This window comes from Pipra filicauda, unplaced genomic scaffold (assembly GCF_003945595.2).
Source record: "Pipra filicauda isolate LSUMZ 115617 unplaced genomic scaffold, ASM394559v2 scaffold16_size7369187_pilon, whole genome shotgun sequence".
NCBI lineage: Eukaryota > Metazoa > Chordata > Aves > Passeriformes > Pipridae > Pipra > Pipra filicauda.
In genome coordinates, this window is record NW_024104207.1 from 1,206,123 (window position 1) to 1,231,969 (window position 25,847).

The 25,847-nt window shown below is 39.6% G+C and overlaps 2 protein-coding genes and 1 long non-coding RNA gene across 3 annotated transcripts in view; 2 read left to right on the forward strand and 1 right to left on the reverse strand.

The window, feature by feature from the left end:
* Window positions 1–15,473, forward strand: part of LOC120322932 (centromere protein J-like) — a 36,863-nt gene extending 21,390 nt beyond the window's left edge. Inside the window, exons 9-17 of the mRNA XM_039379565.1 lie at window positions 175–390; window positions 9,322–9,477; window positions 10,284–10,407; window positions 10,831–10,937; window positions 12,195–12,287; window positions 13,171–13,311; window positions 13,993–14,077; window positions 14,444–14,564; window positions 15,284–15,473. Coding sequence (XP_039235499.1) covers window positions 175–390; window positions 9,322–9,477; window positions 10,284–10,407; window positions 10,831–10,937; window positions 12,195–12,287; window positions 13,171–13,311; window positions 13,993–14,077; window positions 14,444–14,564; window positions 15,284–15,473 — 1,233 coding nt within the window. The remainder of the gene's footprint in view (window positions 1–174; window positions 391–9,321; window positions 9,478–10,283; window positions 10,408–10,830; window positions 10,938–12,194; window positions 12,288–13,170; window positions 13,312–13,992; window positions 14,078–14,443; window positions 14,565–15,283) is intronic.
* On the forward strand, window positions 372–9,348 carry LOC120322920. Its single transcript, XR_005562885.1, has 3 exons — window positions 372–390; window positions 1,631–1,765; window positions 9,322–9,348. It is a non-coding gene; the product is annotated as an uncharacterized LOC120322920 (long non-coding RNA).
* Window positions 15,474–18,289: 2,816 nt separating the features above from the next.
* TTLL2 (tubulin tyrosine ligase like 2) lies at window positions 18,290–19,777 on the reverse strand. The gene is given in 9 exon segments (XM_027712048.2): window positions 18,290–18,357; window positions 18,360–18,429; window positions 18,431–18,653; window positions 18,655–18,826; window positions 18,829–19,147; window positions 19,149–19,186; window positions 19,189–19,366; window positions 19,368–19,744; window positions 19,747–19,777. Coding segments are annotated over 9 exon segments (1,476 nt in total).
* Window positions 19,778–25,847: the final 6,070 nt, after the last annotated feature.

The window sequence follows — 25,847 nt, forward strand, 5'->3', positions numbered from 1 at the left end:
GTTTATTGACTTTTATGAAATAATTTCAAATATATTCTTTTTTTATTGCAGACCTTTATAGTGTAGACCTTTAAGCAGAACAAAAGACTCCATACTTCTTTCTGAATGTGTAAGGTGGGCATGCCTAGTTCAGAGCAGGCAATGAGATGGAACACTTTTTTTTTTTACTGATAGGTACTAAAGCAGCAGATTGCCGGACTGCAGGAGGAGTTCAAGAGAAGTGAGTCCTGCTGGCGTGCTGCCTACAGCAAGCTGAGAGACCAGGTTGAGTTGCTGACCAGGCAGAACATGGAGCTTCGAGATGAGCTCAGAATTTCAGAACATCAGAGATGGAAAGCAGAAAAAAACCCAAAAGCTGTGAATTTTTTGGACAGAAAATCAGAGACCCCGGTACTGGAAGATATTATCTGCTTAATACTGTCTGAAAAAGAAAAATTCGGGAGTAGTTTTATTTTGGAGCTGTCATATGTGAATACTGGTCCTCCATTCCTCCCATGCTTAGCCTGAAGGGGAAAGTCAGTTCTATAGTAAGCCATGTTAAAATATATGCTTTGTAAATATACTCTTTGTAATTTTTTTTTTCAGTATCCCCCTTGTTTAGCATACTTGTAGGGTTACTTGTTACCTTACTATATAACTGAATAACTTCTTGTAAGAGAGTTAAAGGAAGTTAAAGTTGCCCACTTCTTACACAGCAGACAGCAAGTCTTGGTGAAATTAAATGGTTCAGACTAGAATTCAAAAGACAGAAATTTGGTTTAAGTGGGTAATTTAATTTCCTTGTGTATTCAAGGGAGACAAATACATGCTTTGATGGATCACTCATCCTATGTGTGTCAAGGCAACTAGAACAAATAATTATCTTCTAGGTGGTACAGTCTGGTGAGATGAATCCTACTCTTCCACAGAATGGCTGAACCTAGAAGAAAATAAAATTGAGCTATTTACTGCTAAGCATTTCCCTAATTTTCAAATCTAATTTCTAGTAATGTATCTTCAAAAGATGTTAGAACCACCAATTAACCTGTCCTTTACCTTATGGAGTGAACAAGTTTTGGGCTCTCTTTTTATTTGATTTTAATGTACTTGTTAATGAGATTTTTCACCTAACACTATTAAGATCCATTGAAAATGTTATTTGAAGTGATATTTCACTTTATTTTTAATTTTCCCAAACATACCTGCTCATATGACTCATCCTTTTATAGATTTCGAAGGTCAGAAAAAAAATCAGTCGCAGGTACAGAATGAAAATATATAAAAATTCCAATAAAAGCAAGGATAAGAAAAAGCTAATTGATTTCTGTTGTAGGCCAGATTTCTGTTTTATTTCTATTTCTTCTGGGTATTTGGTGATGTAGGGCTTCTACTCAAGCCACTGAATATTTTTGTTGTGTGAGAATAACATTAGGATGCTGTCTATTAAGATGCTAGGGTGGCATCTACAAAGATTTTTTCTGATACTGGAGAGTTTTGGTCCCTAACAGAACATCATGTGGAATTTCATTAATTGTGTTTAAATATCATAATTTTTCTTACAGCAGAAAGCCAGATGTCTTTGAATGTTGTTTTATTCTACTAGCTGTGCCTTGCACTTAAAATTATATATTTATAACAAATTCTCCACTAGGTTGCAGAAGCTATTCTGCAAGGGACAGCATCTTCATCCAAACAGGAAGAAAGTTCATGGAGAGAGAATCGCAAAAGCCACAGCACCTCTCACATGGGGCTGAAGACATGTTTGCAAAGACACTTAATTAGAGATGTGAGTAGCAAAGTATGCATTCCTATTCCCAGCAGTCACTTTTCCACAGTTTCAAATATGTACTTAAGAGAATATTCTTTGGAATCCAAATTTCTGCAAATGGAAGGGTGTATAAACATGTTCACATTTTCTTGCAGTCAGATTGTGCTCTCATTCTACATAACTTTGTTTGCAGTTTTTCTTCTGATTTTGCAGTAGGAAAAACATTTTTTTTCCTTTTCTAGAGAAAACTGAATTACCTGTTGTTTTCAGCTATGCTCTGACTTCTTTGCACCTACTACTTTACAGACTTGTTTTATGAGTAATCTTTGTACCTTGCCTCAGCAAACCATAAATCTAGTATTTTGACATTCAAGGCTTTACTTGCCAATATGTACTAGTGGCCTCCCTGTTAATGTCAGTGGGAAAATCACTTAGCTTTTTACAAGTTATGACAAGTTAACTCAGTATGTCAAATGAGATGCTTGTTTCTGGCTGGTATGTTCATGACTGCTCCTCCACAACCAGCTTTCCATATATCTTACACGTCATTGTTTAGAATATAGATATTTAAATATCTCATCATGCTTTTCTTTCTCTTGGCTTTGTATTTCTTGCTTCTATAATAAGCACCTTGATTATTACAAAGCTCCTTTCTTAATTTTGCTCACATTTAGTTGAAATCTGTGCTTTATTCAAGTGAACAGTCACTCTGAAATTCCTCCTACCTACTGAAAATTTCCACTGGCTAAAGTAAAACTTAGATTGGCCAGCACACCCTGCACTCTGCCTGTCTAGGAACTGAAATAAAATGTAAAAGATGTCAGGTGAGAAGGGAGGCAACTATTCCACTGTAGTGAGCATGATAGCATGTGTTTTGGAAGTCACTAGACAGCAACTCTAGTGAATTCTATATGATGCCAGATATGAAAAGAGACAATGGTAAGAATAACTTTAAACTGAATATGCTTGAAAGACCAGAATCAGCCATGTGTGAAACAGTAGCTTCAAAGAGGATGCCTGCCTTCAAGACTATTTCTAAGCAGTATGTGTTGTTCATGAGTCAGAAAATAGAGGGTTTAGCTGCAAGAAATTGTTCCATGTGTTCTACACTGATGTCTACAGCTGGAATCTCTCCATTCCTCTGTGCTACGGTGGACAGAATTACTAGTTAAACAAATAATATTCAATATACCATCTTCAGTTACAGTAGCCAGTAAAGTCAAAAAACTATCTTTGGTAGCTTACTCTGGAAATTTTCAAAGCATGAAGGAGTTTGTTTCATCTGAACATCTCAAACATTTTTGCAAAGTGAGTTAAAAACAGAAACATTTATTCTACACAGAGATTCCCTAAGATCCAGTGAGTTCGTTTTCCTCCTGTGGCACACAGCCACGTGCAATAAAATTATGGCTTCAGCAACAGTTTTGAGAAGGGGGAAGTTGAGGACAGCAGACTTTTGGGCTCGCTGTTATCTGAGCTTTCGCCATCTAGCCAGCTCTGGATCCAATCCAACTGGAATCCAGCACAACCGTGAGCTAGACTGGTAGGCATAGGGCCCAGATGTCCTGAGTGAACTCTAAAATGTTTGACAGAGACACATGCTCTTTATCTGATCTGATGGCACAAAAAGGCTTTAGAGTGAATAGGGTGGTCGTTAATTACTTGAATCTAGAATTTAAGGCTCAGGTAAATGGAAGATTAAACAGAAGGCCAAAATCTGTGTCATAGAGATAGATCTGAATGTGGTGACTCACTTGTGTTTTCTTTGTATTTGAGCTCTTTTGATGGCAAGTGGGTGCTTTTCCTCACAGATCCTGTAAATCTGGACAATTCTGAATTTTGGATAGATATGAAACAAATTATCATACTATTTCTGTCCAGGACTGAAAAACTGTGCATAGGAACATATAAAAGTGAGTGGGAACATATCAAAGTGAATGAGATAACATTGAGCAACAGAAGGGTGGTCAGGCATTGGAACAGACTGAACAGGGAAGTGGTGGAATCACCATCCTTGGCACTGTTCAAAAAACGTGTGTGCTTTGGGACATGGTTTAGTGGCAGACCTGACAGTGCTGGATTACTGGTTGGAATTGATGATCTTAGAGTCTTTTCCAAACTAAGTAATTCTATGGTTCTAGGATTTGGAGAAGATATGCGTGCATATATAGTGGCTTTCTGTGACTGGGTTTTGGTAATGAGGGGAGGAGGGGGAGGGTACAGGGATGGCTTCTGTTAGAAGCTGCTAGAAGCTTCTCCTGTCCTGTGGAGCCAATGCCAGGCGGCTCCAGGATGGGCTTCCTGCTGCTGGCCAAGGCCAAGCCAGTCAGGAGTGATAGTAACGCCTCTGTGATAACGTATTTAAGAACAGAAATGTATTGCATGGGAAGAATTCCAGCCAGGGAAGATCGGAGTGAGAACATGTGAACAATGATGTAGACACCAAGGTCAGTGCAGAAGGAGGGGGAGGAGGTGCTCCAGGTGCCAGAGCTGAGGCCCCTGCAGCCTGTGGTGAAGACCACGCTGGAGCAGATGGATATCCAAAGGAGATTTTGACCCCATGGGAGGCCCAAGATGGAGCAGCAGGGTCCTGGTGGGGACCTGCAGCCCGTGGAGAGAGGAGCCCACAGTGGAGCAGTTTTTCCCTTGGTAGGACTTGTGGCCCCTGTGGGGGACTGATGCTGGTACAGCTCATTTGTGAAGGACTGCACTCCATGGAGGAGTGACCCACAGGACAGCAGTTTGGGAAGAACTGTTACCCGAGGGATGGACTCACGCTGGAGAGGTCCATCAAGGACTGTCTCCTGTGGGAGGGACCCCATGGGAGTAGGGGAAGGACTCCTCTCCCTGAGCAGAGGCAGAAACAACAACTGATTGTAACCCCCATTCCCTATTTCCCTACACTGCTGGGGGGGAGGAGGAAGAACATGGGGGGAAGGTGTTTTTAAGATTATTTTATTTCTCACTCTTTTATCCTGTTAGTAATAAATTTAAGTACTATCCACACTTTGAGTCTGCTTTGCCTGTGAAGGTGATCAGTCACTGACCTCTCCCAGCCCATGAATCCTTCGCTGGATTTTTTTGTCTCCTCTGTCCAGCTGCAGAGGGAGAGTGAGAAAGTGTCTTTAGTGCACACCTGGCATCCAGCCAGGGTCAACCCACTACAGCATGACATATTTAATTTAAAGCTTGCTTGGACTAGAGAGTTTCATCAGCTGTAACCAAGAAGGCAAAATAACAATTACTGTCTGACTTATTTCTGTCAAAGCTAATAGAATTCAAGGATACGTACCAAAACAATTAGGGAGCAAGTCTGAATAATGTTAAAGACAGAGATTTTTTGAAGACATGACTTTATGAAGTAAAAAAACCCCACATCCAACAGATGTTCTACATCTCTGGAAAAGATATATTCTGATTGCCTATAATACTTTTAAGGATGATTTCTCTTTATACTGTAACATGATCTTCCTGGTGAGGAACTGTCCACTTTAAGTTGTGTTTTAGTGAGACAAGATAAATGTCCATTTTAACTGCACATCATTAATGATTCTTTCAGAATATGGCTTGAAAGATGAACAGATTGGCCAAGATTGTTAATATTTATTAATTATTAATATTTACTAATATGAATCCTCTGCAAACAAGTAGATTTCTGAATGCTGCACATTAGCAAGAATAAGTTGCCAGTTTCCTGCCCAAAATGCAACTATGGATAGATATTAATGATTTCTGTGAGAAAATATCCATTCATTTGCATGGTGAGGGCAGGCGGTGAGGGGAAAGGAGGGGAGGGGAATTGTACTGAAAGGTATACTGATAACAATTGTACTGAAAGGTATACTGATAACAATTGTACTGAAAGGTATACTGATAAGATTTCTTAATGTTTTTTTTGAAAAAGTTTCAGCCAAGGTCAAACGTGCTTACTTTCAATCTTCTTAGATTTTACTGTCTAATCTGGCAAGGGACTTTGATGATCTTTGAGCATGTTATTACCTTGCCTATAAATTTACTAACTCTGAAGCAGGGAGGTTTTGTGAATATGTGGACGGACTTTTACAGCATTTGAATTTTCACTGCTTTATCCATGAGTACTTGTTGCTTTTTCTAAGCTTTTTGATGTGTTGGGGGAATGCAAATTCTACATGACTCAACTGTGACAGTTGAAGGTTATAAGAGATCCTTATCAATGGGAATTGAGAATTGAGAGATTTCCAGCTTGAACTGAAACTACACGTAATTCACTAAATCTGTCTTGATTCCTCTGACATTATTGCTTTGAAAATAAGTATGGTAGTGTATGCAATGTATAAAAACTGAAATCAAAACCTTTTACAATGTATGTATAGCAAGCTGGAGTATCTTTACTAACACCATTATGCATGGAGGCTCCCTCAACTGAATTGGCTGATATATCTCACCATGCTCATGGAAACATCTCTTCTTTCTCTCTGCTTCCATCTTGCCATAAAGTATATTCTATTCATAAGTCTGATGTAAGTAGTTCTTTAAAAGCTTGAATTACAGGGGGAAAAAATACTGCCACATGTTAGTGTCTGGCTGAATTTGATGAATATTTGAGCTGCTGTGGCCCTATTGGTATTTTCTGAAGACGGTGAACCATCTGACCCAAAACTAACGAGACAGAAAAAAACCAGTTAATTTTTGCCTGATTCTACTTACTGAGCCAGGTCAATTCCCCTCTGTGGTTGCTGGTGCCTCAAAAGGAGGGACTGGAAACATGTGGCTGGAGATAGAGGAAGAGGAATGGGACTCTAGAAATCTGGGCTGAAATTAGTTTGAGTTGCTGTGAAACTGCATCAATGGCTTTTCATGTTCTTTTAAATAATTTGGTAGTTTCAGTCTTGAGATCTTTAGCAATGAAATGATGGATTAGGAGCTCTTTCCTTCTATCAGTCTGCAATTTCTGAGATAATATCTCTTCATCAGAAATAATCTTAAAGTTCCTTAGTACTATATCACTTGTCTCAAGCTGAAGTCCCAGGTATATTTTGACAGTTTGCCCACTCACTTGTATTTGGAAACCTGATTATGTTTGGAGAATTCAGGCATATTCACAGAATCTGCCTGCAGAAAACATCTCCAAATGTAAAATATAAATCATTCTTTTTAACAATGAATTCTATTAATTTATGTACCTTTTGGTGACCTTGTCTGAAAGAGCTAATCAGCTGCCTATCTCCTGCTAAGAATAGTTTTATGCTTGGAGGAAAAGATTTAGCTTTTTAAAATCCTACAACTTTGTGGTGTTGCAATAAGATTTCTTTCTTTGCTTCTTCCTTGTAAGCACATCCATTACATTGTAATGTCATTTATTAATATATGTAAGAGATCACCATCCACAGCAACAGCGGATCCTCTAAATTTTGTTGATCACATGGAGAAAATTTTACAGCTGTCAAACAGTGGCCAATGTTATCAGAGAAGGAGCAGTTCAGTCTTCCCATTTGTGCTTTGCTTGTCCTATGTCCTTTGAGCAATAGCTCATGGACTTGAATAAATGAAGCTGATGGCAAATATATCCTTTCTATGAAGAGCTTACAAAACCTTCTCAAGCAGGCACTCTTCAGTGTGTGAAACATTTCAAAATCAGAGTTATCTGGTACCACTTCCAACTTTTTTTATTGTTTCTTTGTTTCTTACCATCATGTGCATCATATGCTCTTAGTTATTCACCAGCTCAGTGCATTAGAGCTTCTTCTGCTACCTGTTCTGACAGAGAGATATCCCTTGCCATTTCTGGGATAACTTAGCAATGTGAGCTGTGAGACTCTGTCTATGTCTTTGTCTTGTATTGCAAGGCATTTCTAAGTTCAGTACCTTCAAAGTTTCGGCTAGGCAAGAGCACAGCAAGATTTCCTGTCATACCAACATAAAGTTTTCTTTGCAGCTTCAAACCCCTGAGAGTCACTGTGTTAATCCCATGTATGTTGTGGTGGTCCTGCAAGAATATTTTCTGTTTCCTCTGTGCTCTGATCTAAGGTCTCCATGAAAAATTGGGGAAGTGCTTTTGAGTATCTGTGATCTTTCCAGTCTAAATAACTGCTATAGTTTCTTTGAAACTGTTTGCATCTTGTTTCCCTTCTGTGGCTCACACCCCTCTTAGGGTTCTACAAGACTTGTGTCAGCCCTGATAGATGGAGATGTATGAGATCAAAATGTAAAAAGGGTGGACATCTGGCAAATAAAAATGAACTGTCACGCAATATATTTTACTAGGCTCAGCTCAGTTGTGATATCCCAGAGAGGGTTATCTTTCCTATTGTTGGCAGAGTGATTGAGACTGAGGGGTGAAGGCCTGACAGCAGCTGCTGGCCTCACATTGTGAGCCTTAGATTACCCTTGACTTACATCATTTTCCCAGTACAGGGAAATGTGAATGTCACATGAAAAGGAGGGGATATGCCTGACTCCTAGAGTCGGGAGATTTTCTCAGCCCACAGAGATTTATTTGTCTGTTAGTGCCCCAGGGAAAATGAAACCATATATGTTTCACCCAGTCTTTCAGGTACCCTGCACAGGAACCTTTCAACAAACAGATTCACAAGATCAGGGTAATTTGATTGCCCTTTTTCAGAGACTGCCATATAACAGTGTAAGGGAAAACCCCTCAGCAGGTCTTCCCACATGTTATTCTGCTGCTAGCAAACTGTCAGTATCTTATAAAGGACTCACACTAATAGTTTATGGAATAACACTCTTTATTAATACAAACTATGACAAGTTAATAAGGTTCATGGTCGTTGGTGATAGGGTCTATCTGCAAAAATGTATTTAAAGCAATCTAATAATACTATACAGCAAACACAAGAACAAACTCTAATACAAAACAATATATTCTGGAGCAAAAGTGAGCTCTAGTCCTTAAAAGCAACAGTCAGCACACATAGAATAGTTACTCACCCGACAGGCATCCCTGAACGGGGGAAGGGAAGACAGGTTTGACTTCTCAGCTGATCCCAGCAGTTTCAGTGGAAATCTTTCTCAGATTTCTCCTCATTTCCAACTTCCTTTTATTCTATTTCTTTAGGTTTAGGTGGAGTTTGAGTGAATCTAGTTATAGGTCCTCAACTGGGTAGTTGTCCTTGGCATCTGTCTTCCTTGGTAGACAGATATGTCATGGTTGAAGTATCACCATGTTCCGCTTCCTGCGGGATGTTTGTGGAGGGAGGCCACAGTGCCTTCACATCACTCCCCTCTCCAGTGCATTCTCTATACCATGTGTTTATCAGTGTTTGGGGAACCTTTGTGGAGCATCGTGACCATCATCCAGGAAGCAGCAGCTGGTTCTCCTCTGTATTTCTTGTTCTCCTTTAATTTTTAACCCTATCCATTATTCCATAGTGCAAAGCAAAATAAGACCCCAAGACAGAGTTATGTATAAAACATGTGTGTGTGTGTTTGTGTGTGTTTGTGTGTGTCTCTGTGGGTATGCCCACATACACAAATAAATATTTTCCTGAAGTTTTAACTGCTTAGTGATGCACCTGTTGTATTGCTATTTGAACCCGTCTATATTAACTTAATAAAAATATATTCAAACTTTTTAGGCAACAGATAGTTCTGTGCAAAGAGCTCATCCTTTGAGATCAGTGACAAAAGAACATCAAGAAAAGAAACCATCTAACTGCTCCATTGATAGAAGCACACCAACTGGCAGGAGAACACTTAATCAGGGAAAACTGACACCTTTAGAACCAGAAAAAGTAAGTCAATAGCAAAGTCTATTTAAACTGCCTTTATTTGCTTTTTATACAATTGTTCAGAAGCTATATCAACACCCTGATCCCCACACAGCTGCTGTTTGGTCTTCTTTCCCTGGAACTGAAGGTTTTTTTGTCAGAAATTTTCTTAAAGACTGTTCATACATTGAGCTATTCAGATACCTGCAGGCCAGAGTGTGGGTGAATGCTTTGAAACCTGCCCCTCTTGCCTCAGAAAAAGTTCAGAGTTGATCACATGCACCAAGCATTGGGGCAGTGTATGGGCCAGTGGCTCCCAGGAAGGCCAGAGGCTTGGACCATCAGGAGCAACTCACGGAGTCCAGCAGGGCAGTGCCCATCCCACAGATGCAGACAGCAAGGAGGGCAGGCTGGGGATGGAAGTGCGGGTCAGACCAAAATCCCAATTGTCAAAGCCTACAGTGATGAGACAGGTCTGGGGTCATGATAAGAATTCATCCTGTGGGTCAGTACTGGGATTTGGATCAATGAGGTGCATGGCCAAGTACAGACAACTGCAATGCAAACCAACATGGACCAAATGAAGTGAAGCTTCCCAGAGATGGGAAGCAGTGGGCAGGGTGGTGGGCATGGCCTTGTCTGACACTTCTTCCAGTTCTTCCACCTTCCTTTCTCCACAATAGTCTGAACTAAGGTTAGATCCATGCACAATACCCAAACACAGACAGCTAAAATTCTAGGAAGGGGAAGTGCATCTGGCCGTGTCAGTGACAACTCCCATCTTACAGTGAAGCATGACTGTAGGCCAGGCCCTCTCCTTTTTTCTTCAGGTTGTACATCAACCTTCTTCTACTGGAGGAAAAACAGATAGTAGAAAATCACCTGGAGCTGTCTCACATGTAACTGGTCTTTTCAAGGATTTCAAGGAGCCTAACTCATCTTCCTGTATAAAAGGTAAGATATGTGGAAACTTTCTGCCTGCTTAAAATGGTCTGCAAATGACTTGGAGACGCTGGTCTTTAACTCTTGCCTTGCAGAGGATGCTATCACTAAAACACTCCTATTATTCTTAGAAGAATTATCAAATTTGTATTTTACAAGAGGGGAGAGCAAACTGTGCTCTCACCTGCTTACTTACTGAGTTTGTTGTCCTGGAAGTTTAAAGGTGGGAGAATGGATGTGGACTGCACTTCATTTTGGTCCAGGAAAAAGCACCTTTGGAAGGATGGAAAGATGTTAGCAAATATTATCAGTATAAGAAGCAATGTCTTGCCAGACTCTGAGACATCTTTAAAAAACCTGAGATAGGTATGGAAATGTGATTCAGCAATTTTCATATGCTTTCAATGACCCCTTTTACTTTGCTTTTTCTTACAGGCATGCCTTTGCCAATTTCAGATAGCTCAGAAGACATGTCCCTCTCACATAACCATAGCAATGATACTTGCAGCTTTGTACCCTGCAATAACAATGAAGAAAGAGAGGTATTCCACCATGTAACTCTATAAAATAGAATTTCAGTTAGTCTGTGGTCTTAGTTTTCATATACAGCATGCTAACTTCCATAGGAAAAATACTCTCCTGGATTTATTTTCTTTCATCTACTCATGACATAAGTACAGTCTTTAAAACAATATTGTAATGGTTTTCAAATAATAGATTAGATTTCTTTATCAATATGGTCCTGCACAACTGTTGAATATTAATAGATTTATGTTGTTAGTTACCATTTTAATTTTGTCTCTGGAAGAATAAACTCTTAAAAAGACAGAAAAGCTGCTAAAACCTCAGAATAAAGTGGCTTTAGTGACCACACACAGGAGAAGTGGCATAACTGCAGCTGACAATAAAGTATTTACAGACAGTTGTGCTTTTCTGGATGCTGAAGCAAAGGTTTGAGCTACTTATGATTCTGGTTCTTACACGATCAGCAAATGCCTTCTTTCCATTTGTGAACAGAAATAAAACATACCAAGAAAAGGAAAACACTCCATTCCCACTTTCTAGGCTATGCAGTGGACAGAGCATTAGGGATGCATCTGACAACTTTGAGCACGGTGTTTATAGCCATTTACTGAAGCATATCATTGCCCTGTGGGGAGCAGTACTCCCTATTCCTTTGGATCCTGTAATTCAAAATTTCACCACATCTTCAAAAGTAATTAACATCATCTGGTAGCTGCCCTGGATGCTATGTGCCAGATGTCGATTAACTTAAGGCTCCTTTATGCTGCCACACTGCAAAGAGCACTCATGGCAATGGTAAATTGGAATTGCAATATCCAGAATAGCCCTTACCTACATAGATAGCATTACCTAAGAGCTAAAGGCCACGTAATTTGTTTTGGAAGAGTGGCTCTAGCTTATATAGGTACCTTTCTTTGTAAATCAGTAACCCAATATTCAGAGATAGTTCTCCTCTCTGTTCTTGTGTTTATTTTCTCCATTTTGTACCATGTAATCTTGCCAGAATGCACTCCTGTCACTTCATTTTTGGACTTCCTTTTTGCTACCTTTAGCTGTACAAACTGAAGATCATTTGAGTTAATGTGCAAAATTTCTAGCCACAACTAAAACATAAAAATTCATTGTAAAGGCAAGGCAATACCTAAAAGAAGGGCATCTTTCCTCTGCATGTGTGAAAGTAAATATGGGGTTTCCACTGTTGATTAAAATTAATGAAAATATTTTTAAAACATTTATGTTTGTATAACACTGACTGTGATGTTTTCATAACATAGCCTCCAAAATTATCTGGAAGGTCAATGTTGAATCAAGAAAGAAGAAAGAGTGAGGAAGAGGTGCAGGAAAAAATAGAGTATTGTGATGGAAAGGTAAGAGAAAATAGGATTTTTTTGTTTGTTTGTTTTTGTTTGTGTTTTTTTGTTTGTTTGTTTTTTGTTTTTTTGGTTGGGAGGCATTCCCTTTTTGTGGATATTCTGATTGTTGGAACTAAATGGCAAAGCTATAGTGCATCTTCTGGTTGTCTTCTTTTCTGGACTTCAAATGAATTATATTGTGGGATTTGATATATGGTGAACAGAACCAGCTGCCATAGTAATACCAGGGAAATTGATTAACCAGAGGCTGTGCTGGGTATGAAGTCTTCTCTGACCAGTGTATTGTTTGTAGAAGAGCACACTGGTGGCATTATTGTCTGCTGTTAAGAAGTTCTGAGCAATTTTTCAGCTTTCTGCATGCAGCCACAATTAATTCTGTAGTACTGAATGTTCATACAGGATTATTTGGAAAACAATGATTGTTAACCTATCATGTCAGCACTCTGTGTTAATACATCGATTAAATCATTTTGGCTAACATAATCCAGAAGCAGGGTCTCTCAAGTCACCTGTGTGGAAGATGCACAAGCATATATGAAATGAGTCCAGACAATAATTCACTGAAGTTGGTCAAGGAAAAACCTGACTGGCGTCCCTATTGCCACAGGGCTGTGTACCTTACCTCCCTTAACAGAAAAACAAGGCGATAGGGTGAGAATTTGGGATATGTGATGCAAGTAAGTTCATCTTATGAAAAGAAAATTTCTTTTGGCTCCCTTTATACACAAATGAAAAAAAAAATAAGGCCTGTTCTACAGTGATAACTTCTGAAATACAAAGGCATAGAATGACTTACTTCAAGCTCCAGTTTAATTGGAAGGCAATGCAATGCTGCTCATTTCCTTTGACTTCAATTAGATGCTTTATGTGTTTGAAGGTAGAAGAGGTGCTTACCGATGGACGTCGAATCCTCACTTTCCGCAATGGTACTAAAAAAGAGATTAGTGTTGATAAAAGGACAACAACAATTAGCTTTTCCAATGGAGATGTAAAGAAGATCATGCCAGATCAGAGAGTGGTGTGTAACTTTTTTTTTCTTTATGGAAAATAAAATGATTAATTGATTTTCCAATGAGGTCCTATCATTTATCTTGATCTATTAATTCTGAGAGAAGTTGATAAGGAAGGGTGTTGGTTTAACAACCCTGAGGAGTGAAACTTCTTCATCTACAAGGACAAAAGTGGAAAGGCACGAAGGTAACAGTCAAAGAAGGAAAAAATATTTGGTTGGCCAAGCAGGAGACTGAACAAGGCAAGGGGCAGAAGCAGCCATCTGAAGCAAGGACTTGTTTTTATTCATTTGTAGAGTAGCTAATTCCTCTTGGCATTATATAAATATAAGTAGTTAATCAGTATGTGAGCTAGAGTGGAAATAAGTGAGGCCTTGGTAGCAGTAGGGCTATTTTAAATTAATAGTTCATGGATGAGATCCAAAGCAAAGAGATGGGAGGATGACTTTATGCACTCTTCTGTATGCTACAGAGATGAAAACAGTGTCATCTAGACACAGTCATGAGGAGGAGAGTGAATGAGAGGAAGGAACAGCAGTGTGAACATAGATACTTTTATGGATGGCAGATGCAGAAAACGACCTTGAAATGACTTTTTAAAGATGGCTTATTTTTAAGCACATTGTTATGATTGAATCTGCTTATGCAAGTATTGTGAACATGCTGCTAACACTTCACTCTCCTTCCAGATTTATTATTATGCAGATGCACAGACAACCCACACTGCTTATCCAGATGGCCTGAAGGTGCTGCAGTTCCCCAATAATCAGATAGGTATGCAAGAGCTCATAAGCATGAACAGTATGTGCAGATTTATTTTTATTATGAAAGTGTGGTCTGCGTTCTGACTCCAAGAGATTAAGTATTTTCTTGCCATTTAACATTGTCTTTGCATTTCACTTCCAGTATATTCCATCACTTCACTGCTCAGTTTCCTCCTACAAAGCAAGTATAATAATGGAATATAATTGTAACTCTTCTAATTTTGATTATCTGATTACATAATTCTTTAATTTCTTTAGCTGTACTCTGCATATAATTTCCATCCTCACTGTGATATCCAAAAAAATCCTGACCTAACTGTGTGTACAGAAACATGAAAGAATACTAGATAGACTTCTTACATCTTCTTTTCCACAGAAAAACATTATCCTGATGGCACACAAGAAATTGTGTTCCCAGATCACACAGTGAAGTGCCTCTATAGTGACGGACTGAAGGAAACTTTTTTCCCAGATGGTACAGTAGTAAAAGTAGAAAAGTAAGTCTTGTATAAATGACAGGAACCAGGCATTGGACACACCCAATGATACTGACATTTAGAACTGTGGCTGGGTTTGGCATAGCTAGGAAATTTCTAGATGAAAGGAGAAAGGAATTTTAAGATAGCAAGGGTTTTGCTACAATGTAACACTGAAAACTGTTCACTTCCACCTTGAGTGATAGATGATCATTTGTCACTGGCAAAGTGACTGTGAAATATTCCTCATTTGGTTCCTTGTAACTTTACACTGGCCAGAGTTGCTGGGAGATCACCAGTTGTCTGTGTTAAAAATGTGGGTGCTAAAGGACTCAGGGTGAGGGCTCCAAAGCTGTATTCTTACCCATTTGACTCCCTTTCTAATCTCAGGCAAGGCATTTCATGTATTGTCTCTCTATTCCTCCATGCAACATGAGAAAAACAGGAATCTTTCATTTGTGCCTCTTCTGGGCTTCGAAAGGTTCCTGTTGTAAAATAGATTTTCTGCCTGCAAAAAGCCTTGAGATCCCTCCATGAAGTTATGTAAAACGCAAATCTCCATTAGCTATTATACTATGTATTGAAATCTTTTTGTGAGATAAGATCTCTAATGCCATCCCGTGTTTTAATGCCATCTGACATTATTTTCTGCTTTCATTGAGTCACATTAGACAGCTCAGTGAGACAGGTTAATAAAGACAGTGCCTTCTCATCACTGCATTCATTGCTATTTCTTTCAGGAATGGAGATAAAATAGTGATATTCAGTAATGGCCAGAAGGAGATTCACACTGCACAATTCAAGAGGCGGGAGTACCCAGATGGCACTGTGAAAACTGTGTACTGCAACGGCAGACGGGAAACCAAGTACTCCACTGGACGAGTTCAAATCAAAGATGAGGAGGGTAATCTCATCCTAGATAAGAAGTAATTCCTCCCCGCAAAGGGCTGCACTGTATGTATGTAGCTCAAACCATTTTCTTGGCAGGTCAGAACTGTTAGCAAGATTTAACTTGTGAAAAGGACTGGATGGATCTGTAAGGCTGAAAATTACTTTGGCTGAGTGACTGGCTTAGATTGAAATAACCTTACCTGAATGTAATGTCTCTTGAGTGAGACTTGAATGGGATGCGGTCATGTGCTCTTTGCGTATACAACATTAAAATAAATGCCCACAGTACTTCTCATTGAAGTGTTTATTTTATGGTACTGATCACAATTTCCCTTGTTTTTCTGCCACTTAGTTGTGAAAGTGACTACAATTCTGGACCATGGCATAAGAGCCTCAAGTATACAGTTCAGTGCTGCCCTACGCTGACTAGAGCAGATTGCTCAAAGCCCAATCCAACCTGGCCTTGAACACTTCCAGGGAAGTGAATTTTTTGAAATCACTGAAACATTTCTCTTGAGGAGCTCAGCTCATTTACCTGCCCATTGATTGAGATGCCCAATTATCTCCTTATGCCCCCCAAATTCCTGTAACAACAAATACATTTTCATAGCAACATTATAGAATTGCTCTGTCTTCTCTTTAGTTTTCAGGGACTCAGACTATTAACAAATCACCATTCAAATTACAGAGTATCTATGAAAGAAAGCAAGGAGCATTGCTGATGTTGATCATACACATACTTCAGTTTATCAGTTTAATTATGATGCTATCAACATCCGTGCAGTTTGGTATTGACTGGTGTAATGATAAAATTGCATTGTTTTCTCTTTACTGCTCCATAACTCTCCTTTTCAGCTTTTCACTGCTGAAATAGCATATTTTATTTGTTTTGTAAAAGAAAACTCTAATCAAAATAAATCCAAGATATCATTCTTTTCCATGTGTTTCACTAAGAATTTCAGTTTGTTCTTCCTTATGCTGAGCAAAACAAACATATGTTGATTTTTTTTTCAATTAGGCATCACAAAAAAGTGAATGTGGTTAATGTTTTCAGTTTGACTGGGAAACTAAATACATGATACCAATGTTTTATAAAGCAACATTGTTTTTATTCCCATGAATTCCTCTAACAAAAGGTCCCTGTTCTCCAGTTAAAATGCTGACATTCTTTTTGTTTCTGTAATAATTTAGAAAACAGTCTTTGTTTGCAGCTTTTAGCCGTAAATCACTATTTACTATTCAATAACTTGTGTGTCACAGAATCACAGAATTCTGCGGGTATGTGATCCTTCTAATTGTAAATCAAATAAGGAACAATTTTGTTACTATGCTCCTTATTCCTTGCTTCAGTCTACTTGCAGGAGGCATTTTGATTGTGGAATAATTTGGCCTGTGGTCCTGCACATGTGTAACACATAGGGAATATGTGCAAGCCAGTCTCTAAAACTGTGCATGCAGCAATGCATGTGTGCAAACACCTTCCATATGTATTCACTGTGCTGATATGTACATTTGTGCTGGTTTAAAGGTAAACCAGCAGGGGAAATGAATCCAACTCAAAAGAGAGATTATAAATCAGAATAACAATTTAATAAAATAATACAATAAGTACAATCATACAGATAAACAATTGGTTTTAACTCACAAAACCCCAATGTATAACCCAGCACCCTGGGGCATGAACAGAGTGGTGTTCATTGGGCCCCCCCTTGAGTCCAAAGTAAAAGAAGAGGGGAAAACCTGTTGGTGAGAGTGCTGTTGCAGTCTGGTCAAGAGTGGTGATTGCAGTCTGGTTGAGAGCAGTGATCTGCAGTCTTCCTCTGGATCCCACGAGTGGTTAAAAAAGTTCCAAGACTCCAAGATTATATATTCTCCAGTTCAGGCAGGAATGCTCAGTACTTCCCTCAGGGTGGAGAGTTCCACAAAGGGTGTGAGGACAAGAGCACCCTCCTATCTCGCAGGCCTCTTAACACCTAGTTTATAGCCTGATGAGTCAGGCTGCTCTGGGCAGATGGTGTAAATGCTCTACTGATAACAGTTTCTGGGAAATGGCATGGAAGGTTATAGAATGCACAGTTTTGGGTTACACCCATCCAGTGATGAACTGGTCCCAACTGTTCTAACTAGGACAACATTCACCTTGTTAGCACCAGCTTTCAGGGCGGTTGTAATGACACATAAGCATGGGCCTGGTCCTACTTTCCAGCAAATCGATGGCAAATCTTCTATTGGTGAAATCAAGGGTGAAACTACTGAAGATTTCACAACACTTTTGCCAACCCATAGCTGACCATCATTCTAGCAAGATATTTGTTTCAGGTGATATTTTATTATATAATAGCAAAGGAATTACTGAAATAAGAGGCACACACTGGGTTTGAAAAGGAGGAGGCAGAAAAGCACCTACATGAATGACAAGCTCTGTCAGGTATGTTATAACTGGGAGTCCTTCGCAGACAAGTTACAACACATACCCCTTTGTTTTTCACAGACTATTCTCACGTTCCCTCTCCTCCACCTTCCACTCGCATTAGTTAACCAGAAGCATTGGCTCTACCATCAAGGGTTCATAGCTGTAGGAACACAAATAATCCAAATTAAGTGTGACTGCATATTGTGCTTTAACTGCAGCAACACATACCTATTTCACCATGTCTTTTGTCCTGGAGGATTTATAATGAACAAATTTTCATGAATCCTATAGGGAGATGAAAAACATTTTGTCTTTCCAAAACACTTCTTGTCTTTCCACAGGTTTTTCTGGCATTGGCAAAAACATGCTACAGCCAGTATTTGGCCTCAATTTTTGTTTAAATTTAGACTAGGCTGTGACTTCTCAACAGAGCTACTTCCATTCAGACAACCAGGGGCATAGGCCTCTGGTTTTTATCAGAGAGGAAATATGTGCGTGTGTTAACTTGTAGTTGCAGAAGTCAGGTGTAGGTAAACAGCTGCTGAGTTGGACAGACTTGTGTGGAGAGTGCCCAGCCTCCAGGGATTTGTTTATTTTTAGCTTCAGCTTTTGCTCGGGAGGCTATTTTTGGCATGGTATTTTTTTCCTGCATCTGGGAAATCAGTGTTTTACTTGGAAGTGCTCTGGCAGTTTTCTTGGTCAGGACAGCTACCTTACAAATTGATCCTCTCGCATCATGCAGAGCAGGCTGTAGAAAAGAAGCAGAAATATATTTAGATGCTCTTTCACAAGTGAGTAAGCCAGGCACTCTCATCACCTGTGGTCTGGGGCACACACCTTCTGCCAGCCTTTATTCCAGCTACTGGGTTTTGCCTGAAAATGTCAATCTACTTGTAGTTCAGCAGTTCAGCAATATTGTGAAAAAGTTTTCTTCTCACAGTGTCATCAGTGGAACAGCTGAAACACAAGGCTGGATGCAGTTGATTTCTAAAAGTTGTGGCTTGAATTGGTCATAAACCAGGGTGTCAAAGCCAAAGAGCTCAAAGCAATTGGAATCCATTGGTAAGGGGATAACACCAAGCAGGGTAAGAATCACTGTGTTATTGATCATCTGCCAGAGGACCATGCCATCAACCCCAAATATTCAAAGGTAAGAATGACATTCACTGAACATACATTTGCAGCCACAGATAATCCCTTTGTATTCTTTTACATGAAACTCTTTATCTGTTGATGCTGGTTGGTGTTTGTGGGAATAAACATTGTCCAGAGAACCAAAGTCAAACTTTTCAGTAGCAAAACCTCACTAGACTTTCCTCATAACTGTAAACGGTGAGGAGGAAAAACTGATCACACATACATAAAGGTGCAGTTCCAGTTTATACCCTGAAGTGAGCAAAGAGTTGCTAATGTACTTCTGCACAATAACTGTACAGTCATATACTAAGTCTATAATGTCTTGGAAAATGGGTATGCCCCTTCCACAGGAGAGATCCACAGGCTTGCAAATCCAATAGCTGTGTTTTTCTGCCTACTGATTGTCTCTCCTTGCTGTATTCTGCTCTAAATTTAACACAGTCATTAGGCATGACGAATGCCACTGGACTAAATTCATACAGAACTTATCCTTATGCTCCTTTCATATATTTCAGATGCCTTGCCAAGCAGTCTGTTCTGGTGATCTGGACAGCTCCTGGGCAGTGGTTGAATCTCTGCCACGGTTTAATGCTGTGGTGGTCTGTCATGTGGAAAGGGGAGTTCCAACAGCACAGGTTCCACTCTGAGTCATCTTGCTTTTTTTTTTTGTAAAATTGAGTTCAGCCACACTCCAGTAAAATCTCACTGACTATCACAGAGACATTCTCGTGGAGACAGAACACCAACACCTTCAAACATCTCTTGTATCATAGTCACATACTACCATTTCCATCTCTACTTTAAGGCCCCTTCCAAGTCAAGCCATTTTATGATTCTATGACTTTTTCTTGTTTGTTTTTGTTTGTTTGTTTGTTTGTTTTTTGTCGTCGTCATTGTTGTTTGTTTGCTTTGTTTGTTTTGTTTTGGTTTTGTTTTTTTTGTTTTGTTTTTTTTAGCAGCTCTCTTTAGCCCAATGACTGTAGCTTTGCCTAGTCTAACTTACTTTGTACTGCTGCATTACTGACACATTATGCTAACTTAGTATGTTGCCCTGCTCTGAGTAAACTCTCTTGGTTAAGACTATAAAGCCCAATGCAAAACCGACAGGAGACAGTAGGAAAATGCCTATTGATTCCAATGCTCTTTTCCTCCTCTGACATGCTGATTTAACTCACTGATAATCTTCTTCTATTCCTCCAGTGAGCTCCTCCCCAGTTCCTGAAGAGCAAGGCACCTTCTTGCCTCATCACTTTCCTCTCAACAAAGTAATGTTCCATAGAAATGTATGTAGATTCTGAATGAAATACTATTTCCCACTGTCTATGTTGGCAGTAGATGATGGACTCCATTTATTTTTATGAGTAAAAAATGCATTTTGAGTTATATTAAGCATAGCAATTCTCATATAGACCGTTCATGAAGAGTGTTCCTCCCTATCCATCTAGTTCAATGTATACAAGTCTCAAACTGAAGACCTATTTTACTGGCTGGTGGCATAGAGCAAAAAAAAGTCCCGTGGACTTGTAGATTTGAAAGTGTTGCTGTTTCTCTCAATTTTATTTTCCCGGAAACCTACAGAGCTGCAATTCTACAGTCTAATTGTCCCTGAGGATTAGATTTTGTGATTGGGGCAGAGTGTCTTGGATGAGAGAAGAGTGTTTGAGCTGAGGATCATTCTCACAAAACATTAACATACCAACCTCCACTTTCTCCCAAAAAGTAGCAAATAAAAAAAAAACCAAAACGGATGTTCCATATGGTAGACAAGACTCCCTCACATCCTATTATTGTAGTGACACCCTTGCTTTTTCTTTTCAGGTTGAGTTGTAGTTTCTGCCTTAAAAACAACTACAGGGAAAAAGTCACACCTGGAAGTACACAATGCAATGTCAGTTGAGTTTGCAAGGGACACTTTTCTGCAGAAAAATTACAATTTGTTGAAATTGAAAGTTTTTCTTCCAGAGAACAAAAGTAATCTTTTGTCAGCTTTTTTATTTAATTTGAATTTTCTTGTTTTGAAATTGTCAGAATATACTAGTTTCATTTTTTAAGAGACAGTGGTTCAGAAAGACATTTTTTAAATACCAATTTAGTTTTAAAACTAGAAGCCCAAATGTGAAACGACATGCTTTACCATTATCAAAATATAAACTAACATAATTCAAAATTTTGCAAATCACAAAACAGTTCAGGATTCCCATTACTTTATTTGAATGTAAAAAAAAAATTAAAAATTCTTGCAGGAGGAAAAGCCATGTTTCTCTCTCCACTCTGACGCTTGTGGATCCCTCATGCGATGTACTTATGTCACGGCTGTCCAATGCATTCTGCTGCTGACAGGCTCTGACGGGTAACCGCGGGGCAGTCACAGAGCTCTTCTACAAGCAGCATTGTGAAGTTTGTAACAAGAGCGTTACAATGCAGACAGCAAACCCAGGAAAGTTTCAATTGGCGCTTAATGGGAGGAGGGTTTTAGAAAACAGTCCAGGAGGTATTTCTGGAAGGCTGGGAAGCAGGGCAGTGGGGTTAGGAGTATAAGACTACTTTACCATAGGACTGTAGTATGTGGGTTAAAAATAGTCCAAGACCATCTTATATCCTGTAGTGAGGGAATTTTTGCTTCAAAATGACGTGCTTTTAAGCAAGCTTTGGTCCAAGGTGTGAGGTATAAGGCTCCTATTGGAAAGGGACTTTAGGTGTCATTAATGGCAGAGACTGTGGCCAAAATTTGAATTTCTGTATATGATGACTTTCCATATTGCAAAGTAACATGCAATTCTATATTCCAATAGTAATATGTATATTAACATGCTTAGTGATGTCTTACAGTCAGACTTGCAGTACCCTTCCATCTTGGGTTTGAGCTAGTGTTGGAAGGGAGGGAGCAAGATCTAAACTGCACAGAGACAGACTGCAGTTGCATTTTCCTTAGTGAGAGCTTTCCTTGGGTGAGGGGTTTATAGGGAACAGGAGAGAAACATGGTGAGCAGTTACTGAAGTGTGGTCATGGTGTAATAGGACTTCTATAAGAGTAGTCTTCCTCTTGTGATGAGTCATTCTTTTCAGCCCCAGAAAGTTGGGGGCTTGCTGCTGAGCTTGCACACAAATCTAACATGGTGGTCCCAGGAAATGATTGTTATCTTTGCTTCCACTTTCTTTCCTGGGAATTTTTTGTCCTGTCTGCTTATTAAAGATCACTGTGTCACACACTAAGAAAAAATTGAAAAACAAACACCAACCAACCAACTTAAAAACAAACAAAACCAACCAAACAACAACAACAACAAAAAACCAAAAAAACAAAAACAAAAAAAATCAAGCACACCAAAAAAACAACCATACAAAACTAAGCAAGTTTTACAGTAGCTGGTTCAAATCCTGGGGCAAAGATCATTAAATTAAGAAAAAAATTATATAATTGGAAGCAGCTATGGTAAGAATTTGGATGAATCACCTTACAGACTGCAGTTAGCTTTGTCTTTTCTGCACTGCTCAACACTTATTAGCAGTGTTTCCATGAAAGGCACTGTTGAACATGAAAGCAGTGTGTGGTAAACTGCGCCATCACAGTGTCCACTAGGTAATCATAAATTAAGCCGTTAGTAATGTCTGAACAATGAAGCTTTCTTCAGTGGTTTGTTCATATCATCTTCTATTAATGAACATCTGGCACTCAGGGAATGAAATTAAACCTCTGGCATTCGGGGAATGCCAGTTTACAGGAAATTGGCTAATCAGACCTAGATACAACAAATGTCTGCTTCAAATTCCCTGATAATTAAGTGCAAAGAAAAGAAAACACTTTAACTAACAAAGAACACCTGTCTGATTTTAAGGAAGTCATATAACATATAAGTAGAAGCTCTTGAAGCGCAATTATGGAACAGTAATTCTGGGATTAGGCACTGGTCTAAATTAATGAAGATAAATTTCACTCACTCTGTATAAATGTGTGCCCAGATAAACACCCATCTCTTTACCAACCTTCATTCCCAGAGGGTTCTATGTTCAGTCCATTCCTTAATAATTTGTAAACCCACCTTTGCATTCTTCCACAATGCAAAATTACCACAGCTGTCTCCGACCATGCTTGAGCTTAATATCCAGGTACTGCTGTTGCCAACCAGCACCCAGAAGCAGAGACCTTATAATCATAGAATCAGAATGGTTCTATGAAGGGACTCTAAAAATCATCTAGTTCCAACCCCCCTGCCATGGGCAGGGACACTCCTGCTAGCACAGGTTGCTCAGTGTCCCATCCAACCTGGCTTTCCCCCTGAGGAGAGCAGGATGCTGTTGTCTATGACACCAGGTAACAGAGAGATAGGAGCCTGTCTGGTGAAACATGGAGTGGAGAAGGGTGAGTCTACCTGCACCCTGCTGCTAGTTAAGGTCTCAGCACAGACAGACCTGTGCTGCTCACTACCTGCTAGACTGAAACAGGGCTTGTGGAGTCTTCCTTGACCATGAAAGGGCAGAAGCCTCATGTCACAGAAACCTCAACCATCTTTTCTTTTCTTGCATTTCAATTAAGAGGTATTCTTAGCTGAACTTCTGCCAAAATTTTTTTCATATATACTATGCAGCAAAATCCCTATTGCCTTTACAGTAAACAAAACTATATAAATTTTATAACTGTGTTCTGTCCATGTTAAATGACAATTTTCATTTAGGTCATGTCCAAGACTGATGGGCACCTTTATCCTCATCCTGTCCCAGGAGTAAGTATGTTCATTGCATTGCCACATGTAGCTGTGGCTTTCGTTATCAAGTCAACAGAGTTTTTTCTCATGCTTCCTGTGCAATAGAAGAGTTGTTTTTCCCCTTCTATTACAGTTCGGGAAATGACTACAGTAAAGTCCTGTGACAAAATCAAGAGTGAAAAAAAAGCTCCCCAAACCACAGGCTGCAACATCCTATCTCCTGTGCTGATTCAGCGTCAGTGATACCGAGATCCTCTCCAAGGTCAGAGCATCTTTTCTGCTCCTTGGTAGCTCCTCATGGTTTCAGCTGGAATATGTGGTGTAAGGAGCTGTTTGTTCATATGGCATTGCTGAATTTTACAGACAAATCCTGGGCACAGAGAGAACCAAACAATTATGGAGGTGTGCTGTGTTGACCCTGACCACCAATGAAGCATCCTCCAAGTTGCTCGCTCACTTCCCCCACCAACAGGATGGAGGAGAGAATCAGAAGAGCAAAAGTGATAAAACTTCTGCTTTGAGATACGGGCAGTTTAATAGGAGAAGCAAAACTGTGTATGCAATCAGAACAAAACAGGAATTCATGCACTACTTCCCTTTGGCAGACAGGTGTCCAGCCACTTCCTGGAAAGCAGGACCTCAGTGGGCATAGCAATTGCTTGGGAAGTCAAATGCCATAAGCAAGAATGTCCTCACTTCCTCCTCCTTTGCCTTGAGCTTTTATTGCTGATCATGGTGTCTTGTGGCATGGGATATCCCTTTGGTCAGTCTGTCTCATCTGTCCTGGTTGTGCCACCTCCTAATTTCTCAGGCACCTGCAAGCTACTCACTGAGGGGGCAGAGTGGGGAAAAAGAGAAGACCTGGATGCTCTGCAAACACCAATCAGCAACAGCCAAAACACAACTGCATTATCAACACTGTTTTAGTTACAAAAATCCCAAACACAGCACCATATGGACTGCTATGAAGAAAATTAACTCCATCCCAGATAGATCCAGTGCAGGAGTAAAGAGAGAAACTTATCAAGCTTTATAGTCTTTCTGAGGGAGGGATTGTCTTTTTGTTCTGAGGTTGTAGAGCATCTCATGTAGCAGGATCCCGACTTCTGTGTTGGATTATTACAAACAGAAAATGATTACATTCACACAGATGAGATTTTCACTGATGTCAAAAATCCTTTTTGCTTCACTAGCCTTTGAGCATTACTTTGTAAAAGAAAAAATCAGAGGAGAATTCAGAGATGTGTTGAAACATGATGCTGTGTTTCTGTATGAGATGGAAGTAGTGCAGGGTGAGAATCAGCAGCAGCCTAGAAAATCCATCTGTAAGTGCTGGGCAGCTGGGAGGCTGTCAGGATTCTACAGCCACCGTAATTTTGCTGTTGTATTTCCAACAGAGAGATTAACAGCATGCCTTTGACCTGACAGGACAAATGTGCAAGAGAAAGATGGATCTGTGAGGCAACCCACCTCTCATCTCCTTTTCTGCAGGACATAATGAACTTTACTGTATGAGACCTGGAAAAGAAGCTCATCGTTTGGAAATACATGAATCAATGTGAAGTCTGGAGGAGAGGCCAGATGCTTGAGTATAAGAAATATAAGAGAGATAGTAAAGTAGCATGAAGTTTATTGCTATTTAAAAGACATAACAATTCAGGGATTTTTTTTTCCACATAAATTGTATCATTGTTGTCACACCGTATGGTGCCTTATCCTCCTGTTATGGTAATAACTGAGAGGAAGTAGTTTCAAGTGTTAGTTCCATGGCAGGCAGCAACTTAACTAGCCCTGTAGTTTATTTCCGGAGGCAGCACTAATCTTGGAGATGAACAGCATTTGTCTCCAATTCCTTTTTTGCTGTCTGCCTCACACAGAGAATCTGGTCATGGTGTCATTACCAGTAATGATCACCATGTCTGTACAGTTCTCTCTCATTAAGATACAGGAACACTGCCCAGTAATTGCACTGTAGCACTCTTCTCTTTGAAGAATAACCCCCCCAAATCCAAATCTGGAAACAATATGGATAAAATTAAGAGAAGTTGAAATGACATGAGGGAAATCCTCATCTGAGCCACTGCTGGATACATATAGGTATCAAGAATTTATTACAGTGTAGGCCCATCCTCCTTTTCTTTTACCACTCTGTGACTTGCA